Below are 16,046 nucleotides of genomic sequence, written 5' to 3'. Positions count from 1 at the left end.
ATTTTTGGTATTTTTATTTATTGGTTGCTGAAGCATTAGTGTGAGAAAATGGAAAGTAAAATGAGATGAATGGTTAATTTTGAATAAGGATGATAAAAGTGTTAATAATGGTCTAGGGCGACGGGAGGTGGGGGAAGGGAATGAGTGTTGTGTGAGGCGACGAAGAACAAAATGATGGCGGCAACGGCAACAACCGTGCCTGTGCGGTGGCAACCACCAAACACCAGGTTTAGGATTCAACCTCAGCCTCAGATGAAGAGACTGATGACAGTGAAAGCATTTGGCAATGGTAAGGGAGGCAGAGATATGGATAGGGTTTGGAGGGAGGCGTGGCGAAGTGCGAACGATGGATTTGAGCGCTTTGTCTTTGAAGCGAAGAAGACTGCGGAGCGCATCGACCGGCGATATTCTCTTTCGCGGCGTCTCTCGGCCGTGGCGAGGGCGGCCGCCGACCGAGCCCGCGAGATTGATCGTGAATTTGAGATTGGACAACGTTACCGCGCTTTCAGCATGGATTTCCAAAGAAACTGGCCCAAGGTCTGTTTGTTTTTGTTTTGTGAAACAAAGATTTTAGCATTGTGATTGAAATTGTAATTTGCAGTACAGGAAGCAGCTCAACAACTTTCTGGATAGTCCGGTCGGAAAGAGCTTTGCTGTAAGCATATGAATTTTATCTTTCTATGTCCTTCTGACTCACTTAATAATTTTAATTGGTTATCGCTGGTTGGCTTCTCAGACACTATTCTTCATCTGGTTCGCACTGTCTGGTTGGCTTTTTCGGATTTTGATAATCGCAACATGGGTACTTCCATTTGCTGGACCTCTTCTCATTGGGACTTTGGCCAACACCATAGTTATTAAGGTATCTGCTGTGTGCTGTGTGCTGTATCTATATCATTGGGGCATGCCTTGTAAGTCTAATTTATCATCATTTTCACAACAGGGAACTTGTCCGGCTTGCAAGATGCAATTTGGTGGTTACAAGAATCAAATAATTCGATGTACAGGCTGTGGCAACATTGTCTGGCAACCCAAAGGTAAAGGTAATGGAGGTGGGAGAACCAACTCCAAATCTAAGTCAGACCCCGACATTATTGATGTCGACTTCGAGGAGAGGTGACGCTCGCCCATTTCGCTTTGCCTTCTTTGCAAAACCTCCTCCTCCTATTCCATTCTTTACTTACAACACTTAGTTCGCTTCTATGCTCTTTGTAAATTTTTCTTCAGAAATCATACCACCAAACTAATTATAAAACCAACACTTATATGCCTTTTCTGGAGCCGTATCATATCATCTCGTTGTCTATTGGACTTGCTTTATGCTCATAGAATAGAACCACTGTTACCTTATTCATATATTTCACTACAATTTCTGTTTTTTTTGGATCTCTCATGTGTTCAATTTTCTGGCTTTCTCTCTTTTTCCCAAATCTTGGGCTTTATCCCAGAGATAATGTGAATTTTGTTACAGTAATGCGCCAATGGCCTATGAACAAAACGATCAAGGCCGAGGTTTTAAAATTTCCAAATTCGTTACTCTCGATGTGTATGGTGCATAAATGAATCTCTCCCTTACGTTCTTTTTCTCTATTAATCTCTTGCAATAGTCGTGCAAAGGTGAGACTATTTATTGAAACGCCACATGAAAAAAAATATCTCACTTCAACTACCCAAAAAAACAATTTATTTCGCCAACACCAGGTACTATGCGGTTCTCATATATTGATACTAAAAGATGTTTTTTCTTTAACACCCCTGGTTATGTACATTGGAGGAGGGTCTAATTGTACACTAGCGAACTATATGAAACAATCCTAAGATGGGGAACCCTTCTTCTACTATACATTCTTCCGTAGATTACACAATCTCTCGATTACATCGTGTATAGGCATTTAGAAATTAAACGCAGTGTGCTTCTGCAGAACCTTCTTAGCTTTGCTCGAGAAGCTTCTGGCCATAACCTTGTCTGAGAAAGTCAACGGAAGATCTTCCTCAACCGTGTCTCTCGGTTCATACCAACTAACAGAGGTACTCTCAGATTTTGAGTTGTCCCCAGTAAATCCAACCAACAAATCAGAATCTTCTGGTATTTCTCCATACAAGTGTTTCAATATGAAAAGAGCAGTATCATAATCCCGCCAATAGTTTCTGTCAACCAAATAAAAAGATTAAACACGGCAGTCATAAAAATAAAACGTGAAATCAATGGCAATTCAGTCAGAAATCACTCATTATGGTAATAAAAATAGTCAAAACCAAAGCTCCAAACAAATTCCCTCATCAAATATTATACTGTTAAGTATTAACCATGTATACTCCTACATGTTTTTCTGGCATGGTAGATAACAGACATGCTTCTTTAAGAAAACCACGCAATCACAATTCGCTAATCTAATAGAGTCGAGGCATAGTATATGATATTGCTTTATTGTATAACGAGAGGTAAATATACTAAAAGGATGGACATTGCATGAGGTTCCCACAATTGCAGGGTCTAAAAAGAACAAATGTATGCAACCTTACTCTCATATGCAGAGAGATTGTTTCCATGATTAGAATCCGTGACCAGAGGGTGCCACAATACAAGTATTAACTTAAAAAAGAAAAAAAAAACGCTAGACCAATGACCTAACAATATAACCTAATTACCTCATTTGCTCCAATTCCAATAACTATGATCTTGATAGTTGATAGTATAACTACAAGAATGTGAAAACTGTAAACGCACTTACGTATGAGCTCCAATGGCTTGCAGATATGGATGCTCAAAGGTCTTGTCCTGCATTACAATTTACAAAGAAAAAGTCAAATTAATAATAAAAAAAATACCATATCGGGAAGAAAACTAAATGAAAGAAACTAAAGGCAGCTGTTATTTGGAAAGAACCTAGGCATGACCATTAAGGTAGTTCCATTTCCTTTAAAACATGTATCGATGTTACTTTTTAGCTCCAAAAATGTCAATTTTTAATTTCTCTAAGTTTCATGTATTATTTTTCTTGCAAATACGAAGAACTCCTTGGAAAGAAGCAAAGAAGCACTTTGCAACCAGAATAAGGTGTGTGGTAAGGAAAAAGGACTGAAGGATATCGATAGCAATAAAATAACAAGGATTTCCAACACTTCTGTTTCACTTAAGGTATCTGACTTCTAGGGTTTGCACCTACTGAGGCAAATATGCATTTATTTGACCAAGTGACGGGAGACTCCTCACTCAATACAAGATGAGTTATTACGTTGACTTAATCTGTACGCCATTTGACGGATCCTGGAAAAGGAAGGCTGGATAGTACATATATCGAAGGACATAATGTATGCTTCATTTCAAATTGAATTTATACAGATACAATACAATCGTATACTTGGTATTTAACACCAAATCATTTATAAATCAGTTGTGTTGTGTGTTCTAATTTTTGCACAATTCTTGTGACATCAGAGTGCTCAACCAATAAGATCAGTAGCTAATTGGAACAACTTCATACCTGAAGCATGTGATCAATTCGTCCACTCATGCTTCCTGTCAACCTCTCCATCATAAAAGATCCATATGATGGCTGTTCTTCCTCTTCAGAACTCTCCCCTACAATACAGATAGGAAAGAATTTGGACAAAAATATAAGAGAACAATTGTCACATTAATATTGCAGCATTAATTAAGAAAAATAAATATTTTAACAAACTTGGCAGTTAAATCCACGTTAGAACTTTGATGGAAAATTTCACAGTTGAAATTGTGATAAAGTACATGATGTACATATATAACAAATTATGAAGGTAACCATTGGTTAGTCAATCAACAGTAATAACCCCCACACTTTCTGAAGCACACCACACACGTTAGAGATGCCAAATCCTTTTATACACAGAAGACTATTATAGTTGCAAAAATAGCATCAAAGATTAGGGACAATATATTTCTACGTTAGGAACAAAGATTAAATTAAAAGACAAACCAAACCAGTAAGATCTAATCTCACAAGTCTTTGATGAAAATGTTACAGTCTGAGTTCATCTAAGAACATTGTTAGAGAGTTAGCAAGGAATTTGGCAAGCACGCCCCTTAAGTTTTACAAAATATGAGTTCAGTACTATATTCAAGGATTATTAGCAAGTTATAATACGATCCTAACTTCAACATAAACAAAAGTATTACCTGTAACAGAATAATTACAAATATAAATTTAAAAAAGGAGAAAATTACATAAAGAGCACACCAATGTTCAATATCTTTGATTTTGTTTGCATTCTATAATATTTACCAAAAAGTCAGTCAATCAAACTTATTGCCTACTAGACCTACAACCTATTACCCTGTGCAAGTAGCATCGTTACTGCTTATTCCATTTTTATGGAAGAGGATGTACAGAAATAGATTCCTTATTAGAAGTAAAATGAGGCAAGACATAAAAAACAAAACAGATAAAGCACAATAATAAATCCATTCAAATGCCAGTAAAAAAAGCCTTTCTAAATCAACCACAAGTGGAAAAAGACACAGACTACGATATCCCTTTTAACAGCTACTAAATCAGTGATCTTAAAAGGGACAGTAGCATTCTCAAACTCATGAATTTGAAATTAATAAAATAGTTACCAAATTAAAAGGAACTTGGAAGACTATATTACCTTCTATGTTCTCCATTTTCCTCGACTGACACACTGTGATTACCTTATCCTGCTTAGAAAACATAAATTACAACCATCACCATGCACAAGACTAGAAAATCAAATATCACAAAGAGTGTGTGCCTTTTCTGTTCAATCTGACACCCATCATAAATTATGTGTATCTTCTGTTTCAAATTTCAATTTTCCATGTCAGAATAATATTACATTGTGTGTTATCCATAATGAGCTGGGCTTGTAACAACACTTATACCAAGCTTAGCTTGTTGGTATATTTCTATTTTCAACAAGAATTGCCAACCCGATAATGAAAACACCAGAGTCCTGAACACCACTCTAAACCAAGTAACTTGTAAAGCAACAAAAGTTAAACAACTAAAACAGTTCAAAATCATACTTAACAACCACTGCAGCAGCCACAATTTTATAAGTTATTATAATGATTATCCACTCCTTAGGCTTCAAGTTCCTGCTTGTTTCATCCTTCATTTCTTTTGCTGCTGCTAAAGGGGGGATATCTATTGCTCCTTTTTATGTACTTCTCTTATGATAAAATCCCTCTCTTTTTTTTATTCATAACAACTAACAACATCCACCATCTATATATATTCCTTGAGCAAGACACATGAAATATCAAAAACCAAAGTGTAATGATGCAAAATTCTACAAAAAAAATATTTATTAGAGGGAAAATTGGAGTAATTGCAGCAGGACAGAATAATATGAAATTGATGTATAATTATAATTGAAACCTTTAGTCTTCTCACTTAACCTTTAAACTTTTTGTCATCTCTTACACCTAGATATTCTTGAATACAAAAAGAGGAGCTCACCCTTGCAGATTTCATATAATTCTTTATTGCATGAGTTCGAACTGCTAGGTCTTCAGTAAATTCCTACATAAAGATTTAGGGCATTATTTAAGACAGATATCATGGTCCAAAGTCTAAAGGAGCCATGTAGTACTAGAATGTTTGTTGCCTCACCTGAAATCCAATATGCAACCTTTTTCCTCCTCTGTGATATGGAATCAAAACAGGCCGTTGGCTGATGTATTCTTTGCACACAAGTGGCTCTATCCTTTGGTGAATTTAAAAAAATAGCATGTCATACATTTTTTATGCAGAAGATACAATACTTAAAATATAAAAAAATCATGTTTGAATCCTGTGGTCAAGTACTACTAGGCAAATTCACTAACAGACTAAATAGTAGCAAGCTCATGGGAGATATAAGGTGGGTTGTATGATTAAGGAAGAAGGGAAGAGGGGAAAAGTCATGGCTTTGATCCCCTCTGCTAACAAAAAAAATAGCATTCTAACAAAACCAACATTTGCTGATTAAAAAAAAAAAGGATGCTTCTCATTTCCAAGTTCCAACAGTTATGGTGTATCATTAAATGGTATATGTTTATTTCTCAACCTTGATACTCCTCTTATCATAATCTATACATTAGAATGGATGTTCCAAACAGCATATGAATTTAATTAACAAAAAGGACCAGAGCACCAAAAGAATAAGGGGAAAACTATACAAATCAACTGATGTCAAGAAATTAAATTATAATGTTCATTACTCTACTCATAATCACTAGTGATACTTCATTGGAGCTAGAATTGTAGCAAACCTGTATGCTACGGGATCATAGGGGTGAAAAATGTTGAACATCTGCCGACAAGCCGGCATCTCCTCTCTTATATTTTCCTGCTCCCAATATTCTTGGCCTCTACCTGAAACAAACAATAAAGAATACATAGTTATCAAACTAGATGTATATGATTAAAAACTGGACGTTAGTAAGTGACTGGCACTTGTAATCATAAGTTCATAACCTTTTTATTCTGATAAAAGCATATAAAGTTCAAACATTAATTTAATAATGTCAAACAAAAATGAATGGAAGATTGGAAGTATAAAAGAGCACACAGCCAAAGCTGATTATAATGATAGAATACATGACAAAAATTCAATAGTATATTAATTATTAATTATACTTTACAATAATTTAGAATCTCTTCGGTTACCTATCAAGATTAGCTTCCATATTTCCTCATTATACCTATGATTTGTTTTCTTATTTAGTTAGGATTATGTTCTAGTATTAGTATAAATAATGGCCAGTGCTTTATGTTTTGTATCACATTGTCACACATTGTGTATTAGGATTTAGGAACCAAAAGGTTCCAATATTAAAGGTCTATTCTAGGAGGCAAAGGAACCAATGAAATGTAAGAGGTGACTGGTTACTGAGAAGCCCAGTTAGTAAAGGAGGTGGTTATAGTAGTTAGAGAGCTCTTTTTGACAGTTTGAGATGAAAATATTTCACATTTGTAGAAGGGTGTTTCCCTTGGAAGAACATAATAATAGAATTTCTCTGATTCTCTTCTCCCTCGTCTCTCTTTCTTTCTCTTAAACTCTGTCTTGATCTTCATAACATATAAAAACAATATCAACCTTACAGTATGCAGTATCTTTTATCTTTTCCACTCTATATACCAAAAACCCTATAATTTCATCAAAGTATCCAAGTAGCACCATCCTCTATGACCTGTAACTACTGCATTGCTGAGCTCCCTAAAATCTCCACTTTATTTCCAAGATTATTTTTGTCTTCCAACTAGTTGCCTCTCTTGCCAGGTTTCATTTCCAGTTTCCAGTCAACCTCAAATTCTACTGATTATAAGTACAGATTTTGTTAGATAGAATTCAACTTAAAGACACAATGAGCAATATTTTGAGAGGAGCCTCTTCAAAGAGATCAATGAAGATCAGAAATAAATTGTATAATTCCATATAAAAGACTTGCTTACCAATGCCAATTCGGATATTACGAAGTGCAAGAAATACACCAAGAGGGGATCCAACGGCAAAGAATGTATCAACCTGGCATATATGCAGTTTAGTCATATGAGCAATAGGTTACTATAGAAATAAAAATGACCCATTGTTTTAGATTTACTATGGAAATAAAAATGGCCCATGTTTTGTTTGTTGAATATGTTAAATGTTAAATGCAAATCTCAATGAAAACATTTAAGAGCTGTACATAGATGACAGAATCAAAGTTCTTAAATCTTAACTGTTTCCATACCTTAAATTGAAGCTTGGTGTACTTGATATATGGAGTATAACTCTTTGGTGCTTCTTGTATGGGAGGTAACTTTTTAGATAACTTTTTTACTGCCATAGCGCCACATGCATGTCAACATCTTTATTTGCTTTGTGTTATAAATTAAAAATCAAGATGAATATAGAAAACATCTCAACCTTCTAAAGGACAAGAAAACCAGTAATTACCAGAATGTAACTCTTCCTCAGTATAATTATTGCTATGACGTGATTCCAGTTCAGTTAGATTGGCTTTCAATGAATCAATCTAAACAAAAAAACTTTGTTAGTTACAAGCAAGCTTTAAATGCGTTTAAAGTTAGTAGCAGAGTAGCATAATGCTAAGAGAGTAAGAGGGGTATTTGTTAGAAACCCACAGACGGGTTGAGTTATCGGGGAGATATACAAGAAAAACAGGGAATGAAAGGCAACAAATATGCTTTGGCAGTATTTCTTGAATTGCAAAGAAACAAGTAGAGATTCTCCTTCAAAGGGTTTCCCATTCACAAAGGATTGGTGGTTGACATGGTATTAGAGCCTACATGATCATGTCACTGGAAATTTAATCCTTCTCTCTCTCATTCTTCATAATTAAATTAAATTTTAACACAAATATGATAGCCTCAAATCTTATGTTTTTTCTTAGAAGCATAAAGGACTTCAACATAACAGGGTGTGCTAGAGCTAGAAAAATGAACCATTCCTTATTACAGACTCTCAAAATCCCTCCCCCCTCTCTTTAAAGGGGAAAACTAGCTAGAAAGAACCACCAGAAACAAAAAAAAATGAAAGTAGAACTGGAAACTAACCTCTTCTCTGAGCTTCTTGATTACTTCATCTTCGTTGCTTGTAACTTTACATTCTTCCTTATCCATTGGCAGCTCAACATTCATGCTCTGAGGCATATCCAATGCACCACCCATTTTCTCAAAAAATGTGTCACCAGAATCGGCAAGGAACTCGGAAACATCACCCTTATTACTTGGTTCCAGAGAGATAGGTTCTGCAGTAAATTCATTTACACTTGATAATGCATGGCCTAAAACTGAGGACTCCTCAGAATATTCTGCCTCCATTTCTGAACAAGTCTCTTGTGTACTCTTTTTTTCTTCAGAGGGGCTCACCATACTGAATGTGTCATCCTGATTGATTGGTGAGTTCTGCACATAATGATCTTTCTTATCAGAGAGTGATTCCTCATTTTCACCATGTTCCTTATACACCCAATCCATTGGAAATGGGGATGATAGATTATCTTGATGGCAAAGGATATCATATGAGAGGACACTTCCCAGAGAATGACCATATAATGAAACCTACACAAGTTGGCATGAAGTGAACTACTATAGACATTGAAAATGTATATAGGGAAAAATAAAGCAAATTTTCTCACTAGCATACCTTTCCATCATATCCAGGATTTCTTTTGAGAAACTTCAAATATAATCGATTCAGTTGGTTGGATACCTAGAGAAGTGTAAATTCACTGGTCAAAACATGTGTTTTCTTAAATTCTATATTACTATAGCATAAAATCTAAGTTTTTAAAACAACCTATCGAGCTGCTGAGAAAAAGAAAACAAGAATATGATGCATCTAGTTTTTAAAAATAGATGTCTGCAGTGCAGTTACACATAATCCTAAAATGCAAAGGTTTCCTTTATCTTTGCAGCATAGATTTGAAATTGCAAATTATGTTTGGAAACAAGCATACATGTACAAGGGTGTTTCAGGCTTAAAATTCCCTTAAGCTCTTAAAATATGGAGTTTGGGGATTATGGATTCTAGAGGAAATTAAAGCAAGATTACAAGAATCAACCCAATGTTGTTTGAATGAATTTCTAATGCTGTCAGCCAAGAACAAACAATAGGACTGAAGAGGTTAGAAAATTAGAGGAAAAGAGAGTCAAAGTCAGGATGATTCAACAAAGTTTCACTCCTAGAGTTCTCAGGTATCACATGTGGAGGCAGCTAGGGTTTATTTTACATTTTTATTTATAGATTCTTTAAAAGACGTTTACACCATTTTAATTGGACTAGATAAGCATTGAGAGCCAAGTACATATATTAGGCCTTTAAAGTTAAATAATCATCTGCTAAACTTTATCATGGCAAAAAAAGTTAATATAATAACTATTTCATGAATGCCAGAAGGACTGAAAATACAAAAATAAGAATTTACTAAGCTTAACAACCCAAAATAATTGTGATTGACTAAGGCATTGAACTATTACAATCAATTGAAACCAAATTTGTAAGATGTGACCCATAAGCTTAAGCATTCCCAATGTCATTGCTGCCAAAGATCATTTATTCTTTGTTTAATCTAAAGGAGTAAAAAGAATGAAAGTGCTAAGATCCCATATCAGGTAGGAATATGGCTAAAGTACTCCTTATAAAACTTAGGCCCAATCAATTTCCTAACATGCTATCAGAAGAGCCTATTTCATCTTGAAGTTGGGCCACACATGGTTGTCTTATCCGACAATTCCCACTAGGACGTGTGGAGCGTGTTAAAATCTCACATCTAGTAGAAATATAGCCAGTGTATTCCATATATCACTTGCAGTCCTCTTTCTTTGAGCTACCTTTTGTGTTTGAGTCACACCTAGTCCATGTTCATTTTCTAATAAAAAACACATCATGTCCCTCCTTTTCTTCTATCTCTCTACATTACATCTCTCTTCTGTTCTGTTGAAATCCATCCAACCTAGAAAAGGAAATATGTAAACTATGCACAAATACTCTTCATTTTCTTTCAAACCAACCCAACCAAAAAAATGAAACAATAGACAAAAAGGTTCTCTAAAGAAAGAATAACAGAAGATACCCAGTTCTTTGAGTGTTGAAGACATTTTAGAGTAATGCTAGTTACACATAATCAGAAGCAAAATATTTCATAACTACTCAAGTAGTAGCATCAGTATTTAAAAGGAAGAAATTCACCTAGATCTGATAAATTTTAAAAGGAAGATTCAGAAAAACAAACATAAACAGTAAACACACACAAAAAAAAAAAAAAGATACCGAGTTAATTATGTCTTGACAGTAAATTGGGCTCATGTAGTATAACACATCATGAACAGTTGCGCTCAGCGTGACACGTAATCCTCGCACTCCATCCAAAGTTATCTTTTCAACAGCAGTTTCACCACTCAGCTTCAAACCTCTTCTCCACTAGATAACATGAAATCATCAATTAGTTAGAATCAAACAAAAAAAAATGTGACTAACATTAGAAAACACAATTAACAAGGCTATAAGGTTTCAGTGTGAAAATTGCAGTGTTCTCTTTACGTAGTTGTTAAAGCATTTGTTTGGAGCAAAATGCTCAAATTTTTAAGTTTTTAGGATTTCTATTTGCCCCTAAACATGTATGTGATTCGTTTATGTTTATGAACTTTCTTTGGTGTTTAATTTATGGTTGTTTCAATAGGATTGCTTTTTCCAATGTTGTGATAGACTGTGCTGCTTGCTAAAAGACAAAAAAAAAACAAATGGCACAAAAGTCAAAGCAAACAAAAAAGAAGCACACTTTGTAAAATTGCCTAGTTCAGACTAGATTCCAATTCTACCAAAAGTAATTCCACCACCCATTATATGTGCTATTTAATTTACCATGATTATTTTTAGTCTAAACACAATACATGACTGAAGGAAACTAAAATATAACAGCACCACAAATGCTCAAAACTGGGTAAGAAAGGAAAGCAAGTGAAACTGACAATCCAAACTCCTACGGAAATATTCAGGGAGATTTAGGGATCTATTTCTTACTGTGCACTGTGCAGCACAAGTCAATTCAGGAAACAGATCTTCAGAACAATAGTACATATCTCAATATAATCACTACAGATTAACACACAATCAGCTTCAATTTTAACCCTAGTCACAAAATATAGTCCAATGTGTAAATATGAAGCATCAGGGCAAGAAAGGGCTTAGTTTTATAGAGAAGGGGAACATTACAAACTGCCTCAAATGCAGCACACAAGGCTCAGAACACACACAGAATAACATATTCAATACCTGGCATGGGATAAAGAGGACCCTTTGAGTGCCACGTTGATGTGGAGTAAGGTGCTGCTCTGCAAGACTTGCTGTAATATGCCGGAAATTGCCCACATCATCAACCAAATTGGACTTTTCCAATCTTTGACCAATCCCATGAACCATAAATACCAAGTGTCGAACAGGGACCTACAAATAATTATTATCATGTAAGAAATTCAATTTTCTGAAAATTATAAAGCAAAGAGTCCCCCCAGGTGTCAGCAGAAAAGTATGGATGTAGACTAGTGAGAGACATCCATATAATAATGATAATAATCTTGATTTTGTTACATACCTGCGAACAGTAATCATCCATATCCTCCTCCTTCTGCTGCCTTAGTTCATCCTGTTAAAAGTTTCAAGTTAATAACAGAATTAATCTGTATTTGTGTTCTTCCAGAAATAATGCACATACAGTTTATTCAACTGTAGCTAATGACTATCCACAATATGAATTATAAAATCAAACACAAATGCAAGAGGAGAGATATTGGTAACCAAAACAATCATCACTTACATTGAATATGATACACATGATGATTTTTTTATTGTAAAATATGTAATAATGAATAATTGATTAATAAGGGCATGCTAGACATTACAATATGTATGTCAGCATAAACACACATTAAGAAACACATAAATACTTGAAGATAAAATTACAGGCAAAATCAGGATATTGCCCATGTCCTCCTATGAAAGAATGAGGTGTATTCAGTACTCTAATGGCAGACTATCTGTATCTATATGTTATAGCACTATAGGAGACAAAAATCAGAAAACCTGGGTTGGTTTTGGTGAATTTGATGGAGAGTAACCACGCCTAAGTTTAATTCCATTTCCAGCAAAACTAACAAAGCTAGAAAAGCCAGAAGCATCAAAATTTAGCCAGGCTTCCCAGGTATCATCTTCTCCCATGAAAAGGGCATGCAGGCCCTGCATGTTCAACACCAATATACAATAATGCACAAGATATTTCTAATAAAAACAATTTCTATCCATAAAACAAAATAAATAAATGAGCTAGATATGCTTTAGTTCCTGTAAATATATATAAAAAAAAAAATGTTCCCTGTTAGTCCCTTGAGAAAAAATCGTCTAATTTTGGAAATCAAGGTTATCAATGGTGGAAGGCCAAAATTCAACGATATAAACACACCATTGCGGCCTATGGTGCCATCATGTCAGACCTCCCTTCACAAATTGCCTATGGTGGAGGGGTCAAAAAATGCCACATTATAGCATTATGGCAGCGCTATAACGGTTATTTAACATTGTTGGAAATGAGGTGTGGTTCTTGTCCTTCACAAAAAATTATCTCTTTTTAGTCCCTCGTTTATAGTAATAGGGACCATACACATTTCTATAAATGGGGAACCAGAAGGAAACAGATTTTTTTTGAACTAAAAGCAAACATTGCCCTATTTACAAGGATTAAAAACATATTTAACCCTACATAAATTGTATCATCATACTTGGGTAGAGCCTTGCAAATCAACTCGAGCAGCAAAAAGTCCTGATGGTTGAAATGTTCTCCGGTGCCAAACCTATAGAAATCAATAAAAAATAAGCCTTTCACTTTCTGAAGCAAAGAACACAAATTGAAAACTGACTATCCCCTTCCCAACCCTAACCCAAACCCACAGTCAAAAAAACATTTTAAAAGGCTAAATTACACAGGAGAACCAGAGAGAACATTATTTAAACTGCATTACCTGACTAGATGCATTGCTGCTTAGTATCAGTTTTAGAAGGGAAAAGAACAAGATTTTTTTTAAGAAAATGGTTTTGGAAAGATCAAAAGGAGGGAAAGGTCATTTGACAGTGCAATACTTGCTGCTATTTGATGCTTATGACTGGAGAGGATAAAGTGGTTTTCTAAGTATTTTGTGGTGCTCCAGCGCACAGCTACATTAGAGAAGTGTCTTTGGTGGATATGCAACGAGACTGACGAGCTCTACTAAAGTCAAATGCTCTGAAAAAAGTAATTTCAATAATCATACAGACCTGACTACGATAAGCAATCTCTAGTTGTTCAGCAACATCTTCACGAAGTGGTAGCCAATCGAGGCCCCCTTTACGAGCAAACCAGTGGCCTCTGAGGACACGTCGGTTTTCTCCATTCCAATAAACAGGGAAACAATGTCTCTTGACCAAATCTACCTCGTACAGTCCTCCCTTTACAGGGACACCAACCCTCTCTTCCTCTATTTCATATAGTTGAGATGATTGAGTATGTCCCATAAAAGATTCAGTATCTGCCTTGGAACTAGAACTTTGTCGTTCTCTGGGGCCTTCACTACATTCGGCATACTCCCTCCACCAACTAGAAAGCAATTCTTCCTCTCTCTACAGGAAAGAATGTGGGTATCTAAGGATTACCAAGTCCAAAATTGAAATGAAAGAGAAATAGAAAGGTATACATTTCATTTCATATCATAAAATGACCTGCAAGAAAGATGCTTCAATAGCGAGAGAATCTCTCATGCCAAAACGAAAATAGTCACTCTTGCCTACAATCTCTGTTGGCGGGACAGAGGCTGCCAACTCTGTTAGATGTATGAAACAAACAATCAATAAATAATAAATGTTAGCAGAAACGTAATTGTAAAACCCTAGCTAGGAGACGTACTTACCGTTGGGAGCCAAAGAGATCTTACAAAAGTACCAGCGAACATCACCGCCATCAGAGGAGCTAGAAGTATGGGCGAGATACTTTTGCCTTGCTTTAGAGTGTTCGATCACGTCCTCCAATCTCGCAATGTTAGAAGGCGTGTTTTTCAGCAAGTCAGGCCGAAGCTCTTCCCCTTCCGCCATCGCCACCGCCACCGCCACCAAAAGGAAGAAAGAAGCCTTTGCTTCCACTCTATCTTATAATTCACCGAATAAACGGAATGATTCTCCAAACTGGAGACATTGACAGAGATGCGTTGAACGTCAGGTGAATTCAATCAACAACACCGACCGGTCACCGGTGTATCTGTCTCTCTCTCTCTCTCTCTCGCTGGCTCCTAAGCCAACGCCAATTTTACGCCTCTTTCCCAACAAATATTAATTTAAAAATCTATTTACTTTTTAATAATTCTCATAATTATTTTCTTAACAAAAAATTATAAATAAATGCATTTATCTAAAAAAAACCACAAAATATATATTAATCACCTTTAGATCTTATATTAAAAAATGTTTTTTCATTACTTGCATTCCGCATATTTCAATATTTTGTGATTGACATACTAGTTTAACTTTCAAATGATCTAACATATTTAAATTAAAAAGAAGAAATTTTATCTTCTAACAAAAAATAATGATAAAACCTAATACTATAAACTATCTATTATTAGAGAAAATATATGATAATATCTTTGTTTTTTTCTATATACATTATCTTAAAAGGGAGATTGAGATCTCATAATCTAATTTTAACTCTATAAAATAAGGATTACCACGACCATGAAAGAGTGTCACAGTGAAAAATGGCTTGTTAAATCCAATAAAAATATTTTTTTTTTATTTCTTAAAAGATAAGAGAGATTGTTCACCAAAGCACGTGTTGAATATAATTAAAATTTTTAAGTTTAAAAAACTTGTAATCATAAGTATTGTTCATAAATTAGATGGGTTATAAAGAAGAAAAAAAAATATTCAATTACTTATATTTTCCTAATTTATCATCTATATTCCTTTAACAAGTTCTGAACTATTCATGAATATGGATGTGCCTATTAGGTAAAGACAACTTAGCATGGTTTTAGGGAGAGGGTCTTGGACCTCAACTTTTGAATGTGGAGGAAAATTGGAATTTTATTTGGAAATTACAAATACTTCAACTTAAGAAAGACATTTTCACTTGTAGGACGTATAGAGATAATTTGCCCACACGAATCAACTTAAGAAAGTGACACGTTGGGGTCTGCACACTTTGTGCTTGCTATGACAAGGACTTGGAAAATGGTTGGCACTCGTTCAAAGATTGCCTTTTGGCCAAGTCGTGTTGGACTTGAGCTCATCTTTGAGTTGCTAGGTAAGCTTAGTGGAGATAATGTTGGGGGATTGAGGGGAGTAAACATCGAGAAAATTTACACCAATGGACCATGAACAACCATATAAATGAATTTGACATTACATTCTAATCCAAAACCTTAAGGCTTGGGTTTATGAGTATTCTCTTCATTTATATGGTGTTCAACTTTTTAACTTCTACTTGATGTGACACTTCACCTCATTTGTACTCCAACAGATAATACATGCATGAT

General features: G+C 35.1%; 2 protein-coding genes across 2 annotated transcripts; one reads left to right on the top strand and one right to left on the bottom strand.

The window, feature by feature from the left end:
• Positions 1-1,386, top strand: LOC100785744 (uncharacterized). Its single transcript, XM_003534384.5, has 4 exons — positions 1-537; positions 602-655; positions 737-862; positions 944-1,386. Exons 1-4 carry the CDS (start codon positions 172-174, stop codon positions 1,118-1,120), a joined length of 723 nt encoding a protein of 240 aa, XP_003534432.1. The 5' UTR covers positions 1-171; the 3' UTR covers positions 1,121-1,386.
• Positions 1,387-1,686: 300 nt separating this feature from the next.
• On the bottom strand, positions 1,687-14,820 carry LOC100777360 (phospholipase SGR2). Its single transcript, XM_003533480.5, has 20 exons — positions 14,427-14,820; positions 14,239-14,339; positions 13,798-14,139; positions 13,266-13,337; positions 12,574-12,726; positions 12,086-12,136; positions 11,767-11,937; positions 10,765-10,914; positions 9,139-9,204; positions 8,547-9,053; positions 7,927-8,005; positions 7,721-7,809; positions 7,440-7,512; positions 6,257-6,359; positions 5,616-5,709; positions 5,463-5,525; positions 4,630-4,678; positions 3,486-3,583; positions 2,733-2,779; positions 1,687-2,148 (listed from the first exon to the last, which is right to left on the bottom strand). Exons 1-20 carry the CDS (start codon positions 14,605-14,607, stop codon positions 1,893-1,895), a joined length of 2,745 nt encoding a protein of 914 aa, XP_003533528.1. The 5' UTR covers positions 14,608-14,820; the 3' UTR covers positions 1,687-1,892.
• Between the last annotated feature and the right edge of the window lie 1,226 nt (positions 14,821-16,046).

Source organism: Glycine max, chromosome 9 (genome assembly GCF_000004515.6).
Source record: "Glycine max cultivar Williams 82 chromosome 9, Glycine_max_v4.0, whole genome shotgun sequence".
Taxonomy (NCBI): domain Eukaryota; kingdom Viridiplantae; phylum Streptophyta; class Magnoliopsida; order Fabales; family Fabaceae; genus Glycine; species Glycine max.
This window is presented reverse-complemented; position numbering and strand designations above follow the sequence as displayed.